The sequence below is a fragment of the Protomyctophum bolini genome, assembly GCF_963924005.1.
Source record: "Protomyctophum bolini genome assembly, chromosome: 7".
In the NCBI taxonomy this organism is placed as follows: Eukaryota; Metazoa; Chordata; class Actinopteri; order Myctophiformes; family Myctophidae; genus Protomyctophum; species Protomyctophum bolini.
This window is the reverse complement of record NC_137868.1, coordinates 540762-552035: the sequence shown is the minus strand read 5'-3', so window position 1 is coordinate 552035 and position 11274 is coordinate 540762. Positions and strand designations below refer to the sequence as shown.

Sequence of the window (11274 nt, the reverse complement as noted above, 5' to 3'; positions counted from 1 at the left end):
TAGATCTGTCCTGAGTGATGAGGGCTGTTAGATCTGTCCTGATGAGGGCTGTTAGATCTGTCCTGATGAGGGCTGTTAGATCTGTCCTGATGAGGGCTGTTAGATCTGTCCTGATGAGGGCTGTTAGATCTGTTCTGATGAGGGCTGTTAGATCTGTCCTGATGAGGCCACTGGCCAGGTCAGGTTCAGGTGATGACGAGGGGAAAGACAAACTACATTTCCCGTGCGGCATTGCGGCCGTCCCGGTCCCCCTCCCACCATCCCGCGCAGCTACGCTTCCTTCCCTCTCTAGTGCGTGTGTGTGTATGGTGTGTGTACACGGAGTGTGTGTGTGACTGTGTGTGTGTGTGTGTGTGTCCACCATCCATCCATACAGACAGAGGCTACACACACAGCCAGGACTAGGAGAGCTGCTGCTGTTGCTACAAGACAAGCTATCTGGATCTACTGTATACTGTTGTTGTTACACAGAGACATCATGGCGGCAGCCTCTGGAGCCTCAGCCCAGGGACCCTGCAGCGCCATGGCGGGCGGAGGAGCCGGAGGAGCCGGGGGCGGAGGAGCAGGGTCCGGAGGCGGCGGCGGCGGAGGAGCAGGCACGGCGGCGCGGGGCCGCTTCCCCGGCCGGCCCTGGTCCTCTCGCAGCCGCCTGCGCTCCGAGAAGCGCTGGCAGCTCGGCCGCTTCTCCTCCTCGGGCTCCGGGGGAGGGGGCTCCGGGACCACCGGGACCTCCTCGTCCGACCACCAGGCCTCCTTCTCGGCCGCCGCGCTGCTCCTGGAGGAGACGGCGGCGGCGCTGGGAGGCCTCGGCGGGCCTCCTCCTCCCAACCCGAGCCTCGGCCTCGCGTCGGGCTCCGAGCGGGGCTCCCCGGTGCCTCTGCTGGGCCTGGAGGCCGTGCTGGGGACCCCCCTCTCCGGCTCCAGGAGCGGGAGCGAAGAGGTTAGTTTAATAATACACCTTTTTGTTGTGTTGTTTACGTCATGTTGCGATTATTAAAGTCCCAGAGAGGCTGACGTTTATTATAATCACTGTTATTTATTTGGGTTTGTTTTGTTTTAGTGACAACAGGAGAGAAAATGTCAACATGAAGCCCGTTAGCTTCATGCTAACGGGAGTTAGCATGCCCCCCCCACACACCCCCACCGAGACACACACACACACACACACACACACACACCATGCACAGATCCATAGATGTACACTATGATATAAAATGAGCACATTGTTATAATGCATGCTTGTAGATCTGTTCTTTTTTGGGGGCCAAAGCCACAGAACGCATGCATTTAAACCCGTTTAGTGTCTGTAATATCTGCGTTACTACACACTGTGTATTACCTCTAAAAACATATGGATCTTTAATGACGCAGTAATTAAATAATGGACATTTAATATCCGACATTAAATGTAGTGACAGATTAAATGTCAGATGAAGAAAGGACGTCAGTTTGGTTGTAAACATGGATGTTGATTTCACTTCATCTCATCCTGACTGACACACACACGCACACGCTCGCTCGCACGCACACACACTCACACACACACACACACACACACACACACACACACACACTGTGTGTCATTTAGGAAAACAGAGCACACACACATCCCCAAGACTAACTTTAGGCAGACTGAGACACTAACAGATAAAATATAGATGCAGAATAGAAACAGAGATAACGTTCTGAGGCCAACTGTAGCTCTCATTCTGTTTATTTCTGTTAATTACGAGACGAGCTAACCTCTGTGCTAACACCGGGCTAGCCTCTATGCTAACCTCCATGCTAACACAAAGAAGGGGACGGCTAATGCAGTGGCTAATGCTAGCTAGCTGCTGGGCTCTGCTTACACACACTGCTGCTAACTACAGCCATACTCTCTGTCTCTCTCTCTCTGTGTGTGTGTGTGTGTGTGTGTGTGTGTGTGTGTGTGTGTGCTTCATGCTATAAACATGGAGGTTATTATAACCATTCAATAACATTATATTCAAATGAGCTTTATTGGCATGAGAAAACATATGTTCACATTGCCAAAGCAAGTGTCAAAATATACCGTGATAAAAACAGGTACAAATGGGGAAAGTATGTATAGTTGGAGGTACAGTATTGTGTAAACATAAAGTATATACAGTTGGAGGTACAGCATTGTGTAAACATAAAGTATATACAGTTGGAGGAGGTACAGCATTGTGTAATCATAAAGTATATACAGTTGGAGGAGGTACAGCATTGTGTAAACATAAAGTATATACAGTTGGAGGTACAGCATTGTGTAAACATAAAGTATATACAGTTGGAGGTACAGTATTGTGTAAACATAAAGTATATACAGTTGGAGGTACAGCATTGTGTAAACATAAAGTATATACAGTTGGAGGTACAGCATTGTGTAAACAGAACTATTTCACATTGTGTTGGGGGGCGGCGGTGGGTCAGTGGTAGAGTGGCCGGACGGGAACCTCAAGGTTCCCGGTTCGATCCCTGTGGGCTCCCCCAGAGTCAGTGTCTAAGTGTCCTTGAGCAAGACTCTGAACCCCTGATTGTTCAGTAGTTATGGCTCCAGGGGACACATTGTGAACGTAGTTTATGTTCAGTAGTTATGGCTCCAGGGGACACATTGTGAACGTAGTTGATGTTCAGTAGTTATGGCTCCAGGGGACACATTGTGAACGTAGTTGATGTTCAGTAGTTATGGCTCCAGGTGACACATTGTGAACGTAGTTGATGTTCAGTAGTTATGGCTCCAGGTGACAGACTAAAGACGGTCAATATTTCCATGGAAAAAATGTGTGGTAGTTTGACATGGTTGTACATGTGTGGTAGTTTGACATGGTTGTACATGTGATAGTTTGTTTGACATGGTTGTACATGTGTGGTAGTTTGACATGGTTGTACACGTGTGGTAGTTTGTTTGACATGGTTGTACATGTTTGTGTGGTAGTGAAGTTAACGCGTGCATTCACTAGGGCTGTCTGTCACCAATACACATTTAACCCATTTTGGGCGGGAGCCCCCTGGTGTAAATAGCATATCTACAAGCTCATAGCGTGGCACTCGGTGCCGCGCTATGAGCTTTTAGATCTGCTATTTTCTATGATCTGCTATGCTGTAATCTGGAACAACATATTTTCAGATGGGGGTCGGTAGCCAATTACATATATGTTTAAGGGTCCTTCCTTGACATGAAAATGTTTCAGAATGACTGATATGGAAACGTTTTTCATTAGATTTAGAAGGCATTTTATACCAGAAGGGGTCCCTCGTAGACTGTACAGTCACTCAGGGGTCCCTCGTAGACTGTACAGTCACATTCATTGTACTTAGCTTGCTCATGATCCTAGATGACTATTTCTATGTACAGTATGTGATGTATCACCATGTGTTGTTGTTGTTGCTTACTGTAAATCACTCTGAATCAAGAGCGTCTGATAAATGAATACATTGTTAAATTGTAAATTGATGCATTGTGTTTTAATGTGCACAAATGCTGTTTTACACCAACAACTACGTGTTTACATTTTAAACATATAATTGTTCTGTTCGGTGGCGTAAAGAAAACCCAAAGAGAAGCTTATTTTACAGACTAGAATTGAATTGAATATGAAGACCTGTGGATGATCGCTCTATGATCGCTCTCATGTTTGTTTATCTTAACCCATTTTGGGCGGGAACCCCTGTTGGTGTTTCAAGCATTATGTTATACTTTAGCTATAGAAAAATAGCAGATCTACAAGTTCATAGCGAGCTTGTAGGTTGTTGTTTTTCATACGAGCTTGTAGGACTGATATTTTTGAAAAATCTCAAATGTGGCGCAAATCTTTGAATATATATTCTTTCACGGTGAACGTTTTTAACTCAAATCTTTGAATATATATTCTTTCACGGTGAACGTTTTTAACTCAAATCTTTGCTTCTGGGGGGGGGGGGGGGTCCCTGAAACAACGTATTTTCAGATGGTTTCAGAAGATGGTTTCAGAAGATGGTTTCAGAAGGTTGAGAACCACTGATTCATAGAAACTGAGGTTTTTAGGAAAACTGTTAGGATTTAGAAGCCTTTTTTTAAATCGGCCTCAGGTGAAAATGGTTTAAAGCCTATTTCCGTCAAGTGGACTTGGTTGTTTTAGCACACTTTGACTGCAATCATAGTTATTTATTAATTCCACAGTTATCAAGTGTTTTTTACCAGGTCTGTTTGGTCTATTGGATCTAGTTCACGTGATCATGTCACACGTCATATAACGTTTCATTCAACCTTTTAATGAAAGCATTGAAGCTCCGGTGGTGAGCTGACCACCGCTCCGGTGGTGAGGTGACCACCGCTCCGGTGGTGAGGTGACCACCGCTCCGGTGGTGAGCTGACCACCGCTCCGGTGGTGAGCTGACCACCGCTCCGGTGGTGAGCTGACCACCGCTCCGGTGGTGAGCTGACCACCGCTCCGGTGGTGAGCTGACCACCGCTCCGGTGGTGAGCTGACCACCGCTCCGGTGGTGAGGTGACCACCGCTCCGGTGGGGAGGTGACCACCGCTCCGGTGGTGAGGTGACCACCGCTCCGGTGGTGAGGTGACCACCGCTCCGTTGGTGAGGTGACCACCGCTCCGGTGGTGAGGTGACCACCGCTCCGGTGGTGAGGTGACCACCGCTCCGGTGGTGAGGTGACCACCGCTCCGGTGGTGAAGTGACCACCGCTCCGGTGGTGAGGTGACCACCGCTCCGGTGGTGACTGGTGAAGTGACCACCGCTCCGGTGGTGAGGTGACCACCGCTCCGGTGGTGACTGGTGAAGTGACCACCGCTCCGGTGGTGAGGTGACCACCGCTCCGGTGGTGAGGTGACCACCGAACTACAACATGACATCACTGAGCCGCGGTGGTCAGCTCACCACCGGAAATCCAGACTATGAATGAGCCTTTAGATGTGAGGTTTAATCTGGACAGTAAACTGAGGTTAATCTTCTGTGAAAGCATCATAGAAACCTCAGTGTCTTCTGTGAGCATCATAGAAACCAGTGTCTTCTGTGAAAGCATCATAGAAACCAGTGTCTTCTGTGAAAGCATCATAGAAACCAGTGTCTTCTGTGAAAGCATCATAGAAACCAGTGTCTTCTGTGAAAGCATCATAGAAACCAGTGTCTTCTGTGAAAGCATCATAGAAACCAGTGTCTTCTGTGAAAGCATCATAGAAACCAGTGTCTTCTGTGAAAGCATCATAGAAACCAGTGTCTTCTGTGAAAGCATCATAGAAACCAGTGTCTTCTGTGAAAGCATCATAGAAACCAGTGTCTTCTGTGAAAGCATCATAGAAACCAGTGTCTTCTGTGAAAGCATCATAGAAACCAGTGTCTTCTGTGAAAGCATCATAGAAACCAGTGTCTTCTGTGAAAGCATCATAGAAACCAGTGTCTTCTGTGAAAGCATCATAGAAACCTCAGTGTCTTCTGTGAAAGCATCATAGAAACCAGTGTCTTCTGTGAAAGCATCATAGAAACCAGTGTCTTCTGTGAAAGCATCATAGAAACCAGTGTCTTCTGTGAAAGCATCATAGAAACCTCAGTGTCTTCTGTGAAAGCATCATAGAAACCAGTGTCTTCTGTGAACACGTCGCAGCCCACAATGGGTTAAAGTTCAGCCAGTGCAGCCAGCGATCTACAAGCTCTCAATGCGCTTGTATATATATCAGCTATTTTTTGGTTATGGCTTTAAGATTAGAGCATTTTTCAAACTACTAGCCATTTATGTAACATCAATTTTCATAGTGTGTGTGTGTGTGTGTGTGTGTGTGTGTGCGCGTGTGTAGCATTTGGTTGCACAAACATTTTCAGTGGTGTTGATTTAATTTGACATCCATGAGAGGAGAGGTCATGGAAGGTCATGGAAGGTCATGGAAGGTCAAGGTTACCTAACCTCTACATTCATTGTCTTGTGTCTTTTTCTTTAGGGTGACGACTTCAGAGGATTTGAAACGGAAAGAAAAGAACCTCCCAAAGGTACAAATGCTACCCTTATTTAAACTATAACAGTCTATACAGAACCCTCCCAAAGGTACAAACACCACCATTATTAGTGTGGTTAAAGGGCAACCAGACTGTTGTAATTGTAACACTTTATTTATTATTCCACTAGAGTAACCTTTTTTTCCTGCACTACTCCTCCCACAGTTTTAACTGTATGCACTTGAAAATCATGTGCTTGCTCATTGCTAAGAGATATTTTTGTATAGTTTAATTAAGCAATATTACACGAGAGGGTATTGTTTAACGTGCTTATTGCCACGACAGTGATGCGGTCAGGAATGAGACGGAAGTCGAGTTCCGCAAGCATCACAACTTTTAAGTGATAAACAACTTTTAAGTGATAAACAAGTGCCTATATAAACTAAAGTGTCTTCACTTCAGTGTGTATATGAATACTCAAATGTGCTTTACATGGCGGGGCATGAGAAAACAAATAAAAACAACTTTATTAGGGTGGAAACATCTCACATGACATGAGGTATTGAGGTTGGGGCAGACCACTGTCTGACCACGGAATCCCCACGCTTGCTGCTTCAGTATGTTTCGCATCGAGGACACCTTGACAGCTTCGTGCTGCGGTGAAATCACCGCGCGTCTCCGGTGTCCTGTGAGACATGTTAAACTGAAGCAGCTAGCATGGAAGCTAACGTTGGTCATATACAGTATGGATCCTTTCCCTCTCATTGCACACAGCCATGCCGCTATCCACGCGTCCGTCCGATAGCTTTTACATCTAAATGTCCCGTCCGTGGAGCAAAAAGCGTTCCGCGGTGGAAAAAAAGGTGCGATTAAATGCGTTAATTGTTTTAACGCGTTAATGTTTCTGTAGTTAATTAATCTCAATTAACGCGTTAAATGTATATATATATATTAAAAAAAAATAATATATACATTTTAATTTTATTTTGGGAAGCATTTGAATGACCACCTGTGCATCCCGGGACCATTACATTGAAAACCTATTTACATCACTGAGCTTTAATTAAATGTGAATGTGTGTAAAAACGGTAAGTTATGGATGAGGTGTGTGTGCGTGCAATATGCATGCATTGTGCCAATCTTTAATGTGTGTGTGCGTGCATGCATGCATGCATTGTGCCAATCTTTAATACGTGTGTGTGTGTGTGTGCGCTTTAGGTGACTCCGTCAACACCAAATCCAAAAGGCAGAGAGCGAAGCGGCGTGTGTTGGACCGGCCAGCAGACGACGAGGATGACGAGGAGGAGGAGGAGGAGGAGGAAGAGGAGGAAGGAATGACGTCCGTCGCGCCAGAAAAAGACGTCGGATCCACAGCGCCGCGGGAGGCCGACGCCCCTCAGCCCGCCACGGACGGCAGGAAAGGTCCGAAGAGCGCCAAAGGCAAGAGCGCCAAGCAGCGACCCGCTGCAGCAGCGCCCGTGGCCCACCCAGCGCCCGCGGCCCACCCAGCGCCCAGGATCACCATCAAGCTGGTGGCCAAGAAGAAAGTGAAGAAGGAGAAGAAAGGCGGAAGTGGTCAGAAACAAGCCTCCACCGTCCTGAAGAAGCTGAAGATCAAAGAGATCCAGGAGGCTGAAGCGGGAGAAGGACAGATCTCCGGATCCACAGGACAACAGATCTGCAGATCCACAGAAGAACAGATCTCCGGATCCACAGGACAACAGATCTGCAGATCCACAGAAGAACAGATCTCCGGATCCACAGGACAACAGATCGGCAGATCCACAGAAGAACAGATCTCCGGATCCACAGGACAACAGATCTGCAGATCCACAGAAGAACAGATCTCCAGCGCTCACGTCAGGCTAAAGACGGAGCCGCCCGACGAGGACGAGGGCGGAGGAACGGCGCCACCTGGTGGAGCAGCGCTGCAGGGCGGGGGGTTGCCCAGCGGAGAACCACCCCTTGGCGGGGGAACACCGCAGGGTGCAGCAGCCACGCCCGTTACGCGGCGGCGCGGCAGGTCCGCTGCCAAGGCCACGGAGCCTCCTCCTCCTCTTCTTCCTCTTCCTGTGGTCGAGTCCAGCGCCAAAGTAGAGGTGGACGACCAGAACCCAGAGGAGAGAACGACGTCAGCGGGCCAAGCCGACGTTGTCGATGCACTGAAGAGCGGCGCGCCAAAACAAGCTCTCAACAAGAAGCCAAAAGTCTCAAACGTCAAGAAATCAAAGCAGAAGGAAAGCGAAAGCGGTGTCCTTCCTGTCCCGAAGAAGGAGGAGGAGGAGGAGGAGGAGGAGGACGCTGAAGCCTCGCCGAACACGTCCCACGAGCCCCCGGGGACCCAGCGGAGGAGGAGAAGCAGCCGAGCTGCCACTAACGCTAACGCCTTCTCCAAAACGCCGGTCTTCAGAGACCAGAGCTCGGCCCAACCAGAGAGTCCCAGTTCAGCGAGTAAAGACGCCGAGTTGACGATGGAGATTCCCGTGCCGGAGAAGACCCGGCCGGTGACTCGACGGGACAGGCTGAGGCAGAGCAAGAGGTTGAATAAGGGTCATGTGACCGTGACGGAGACCCCGGAGCCCCAAAAAGCCCTGCTTCCGAAGGCTGAAGGCGACATGAAGGTACCGGGCTTACGCTTGTACAAAATCCCCAACCCCAAGCTGGACAAGGTCAAAAAGTCCTCTCGCAAGAAGAGGAAAAAGCGACACAAGTTTGTGTGGACGCTCACGCTGGTGAAGGGACCGTGCAAAGCCAAGGGTGACAAAAACGCGCCCAAGTCCGCCAAGACCCAGGAGCGCACGTCTGGACGGCAAGTGGACCAATCCTCCCGTCCGGACACGAGCGTCACCGAGGGTTCGGAGGGAGCTGGAGAAAAGCCGTCCAGGACCGATAACAACGACTCCACTCCGCGGGAAAGTAGTGTCGGCGCGGCGGGCGGCGCTGAAAAGAGTCCCATGATCTACTCCGACGAGTCTGGAGAGGAGAAGGCCGGAGCGCTGCAGCTGGATGTTGAGGTGAAGCAGGTGAATACCAAGCCCCTCCTCGCACGGGACGTCCCAAAGACAGAGGAACAAGAAACTACGCCACACGGTGCCACAAAGACCGCGGAGAAGACGACTGCTGCTCAGCCTCTCCCACACGACCCCGCCAAGACAACGGACGCCGTGAAGGTTGTTCCCCCGCTTCAGATCAAAAAGGTCTCTTCGCCGGGGAAACGCAAAAGCTCCAAACCGTCGTTTTTAATCCAGCACGTTAGCCCCGCTGCGTCGGAAGAGAGGGAGGCGGAGAAAGAGGCCGTCGGTAAAGATTGGGGCGCGGTCTGGGAGGAACAGCAGATGTCAGCCCCGGATCTACCGAGTCCAGAGATTCAAGCGGAGGACGTCCCGAGTCCAGAGATCCCCCGGCTGAGGAGGCGCCACCCGCCGAGCGTCCCCACGCCCCCCAGGAAGCGTGGCGGCGGTCCCAAGGCGTCGTCCACCTCCACGCCCAAGCGGAAGCTCCGAACCGGCACGGACGTCGAGGGTGGCTCTTCTCCGCGGGTCGCCAGCGAAGAGTCAAAGGTGAACGTCTCCGTAGAGGAGGATTCCACCTCGGCGCTCCAACGTCCTCCCGATGCTCGGCTTCAGTCTAAAGAAGAGTCCCAGACGCCCCCCTCCTCTCAAAGTAAAACTAAGGAGTCCTCGCGGGACGTGTCCCAGACGCCCCCCTCCTCTCAAAGTAAAACTGAGGAGTCCTCGCGGGACGTGTCCCAGACGCCCCCCTCCTCTCAAAGTAAAACTAAGGAGTCCTCGCGGGACGTGTCCCAGACGCCCCCCTCCTCTCACAGTAAAACTAAGGAGTCCTCGCGGGACGTGTCCCAGACGCCCCCCTCCTCTCAAAGTAAAACCAAACGGTCCTCGAAGCACGTGGCCCAGGTTCCCCCCCCGTCCTGTCAAACTAACACTAAAGAGTCCTCAGAGCGGGCGCCCCGGGACCTGGTTCCCCCGTCCTGTGAAGCGGCTCCACAACGAGCATCCGGGCCGGCGGTTCCCGGCGACGGCGCTCTGCCGCCGCAGACGGAGGAGGAGGAGGAGGAGCCGCCGCGGGTCGTCAAAGAGGTGAAGCATCGCAAGCGGAGAAGCAGCAGCTTCTCGTCCAGGAAGAAGTCCGCCGCTCAGAAGAGGAAGCCGGCCGGGGGCGGGGCCTTCTGTCCCGCGGCGGCGGCGCCCGCGGACACTCTGAGCGAGCTGCTCCTCCTCCGGCGGCCTGACGGCCTGGCGGCGACACGTGGCCCCCCCGCGGCCACGGAGGAGGACGTCGGGCCGTCGCTACGCGACCAGTTCAACCTCCCGCTGACGCGCGGAGACGTGCGGCCGGAGCCCGGCGCTCTCAGCGTGGCACCGGGCGAAGGAGAGCCTCCGCTGGTGAAGGAGGAGCCACACACTGAGCTCATCGACCGCCACCAGGAGCAGAGAGAGCAGCAGGAGGAGGAGGGGCCAGGGGAGGAGCAGAGAGAGCAGGAGGAGCAGCAGGAGGAGGAGGGGGTGCCAGGGGAGGAGCAGAAGCAGCCGAGCCTTCCCAGGTACGTCTGATTATTAATGACTAGCCCTTACCCGTTGTGAGACATTTGCCCCCATCTTGTGGCCGTGGGGGGTACTGCGCCCGGGCGCATTGCCCATCGTGTGGTGATGTAAAAACATTATTTGTACAGTAAATATGACAGTTGCGTCTGTAAAAAGTAGCCTAGCTGAATTCTGGGAGCGTGCAGAATTTTTTTGGCATGGAGAGATGTGTGCTAATAGTGTGGCTCGGTCGGAGATAGACCACAGACGGAGACCACGGCTGTAAACGGCTGTTTTTATTCACTAATAAATTCATTATTAATCATTAATGTGTCAAATTGAAAAAAGGGCTCCGTTACGCCCTCCATATAATTATGGTCCATGCCTGTGTGAAAAGTGGGAGTGATTCGTGCAGTCAATGATGAGATAACGCGCTGTCAGTGACATTCAGACATTCAGACAGACATTCAGACATTCGCTGAATTATAGTATGATGATGATGATGATGTCATCAATATACTATTATTAGTGTGGTTCAACCAGACTATTGTTATTGTACATTTGGATACTTTGACGCACTACTCCTCCCACAGTTTTTACCGCACACACTCGAGCCATTATGTCAAACCGACCGGCTTCATCGGGAATCGTGTGCTTGTATTTTGCTAAGAGATCTGTTGTATAGTTTAATTGATATTAATTAGTTCTCCATAGACTTATAATGGGGAATTAATTACGAATGATCACAGGCGTGACGCAACATTGTGATTGGCTGGCAATATTAGGGGGCCGGGGCCTATGTA

The 11274-nt window shown here is 50.6% G+C and overlaps 1 protein-coding gene across 2 annotated transcripts in view; it reads left to right on the top strand.

Moving 5' to 3' along the window:
• Window positions 1-404: 404 nt before the first annotated feature.
• The window catches only part of kmt2bb (lysine (K)-specific methyltransferase 2Bb), a 101000-nt gene continuing 90130 nt past the window's right edge, over window positions 405-11274 (top strand). For both annotated transcript variants that reach the window (XM_080767192.1, XM_080767191.1), the window contains exons 1-3: window positions 405-940; window positions 5936-5984; window positions 7149-10491. In XM_080767192.1, coding sequence (XP_080623318.1) covers window positions 479-940; window positions 5936-5984; window positions 7149-10491 — 3854 coding nt within the window. In that variant the 5' untranslated portion in view covers window positions 405-478. The remainder of the gene's footprint in view (window positions 941-5935; window positions 5985-7148; window positions 10492-11274) is intronic.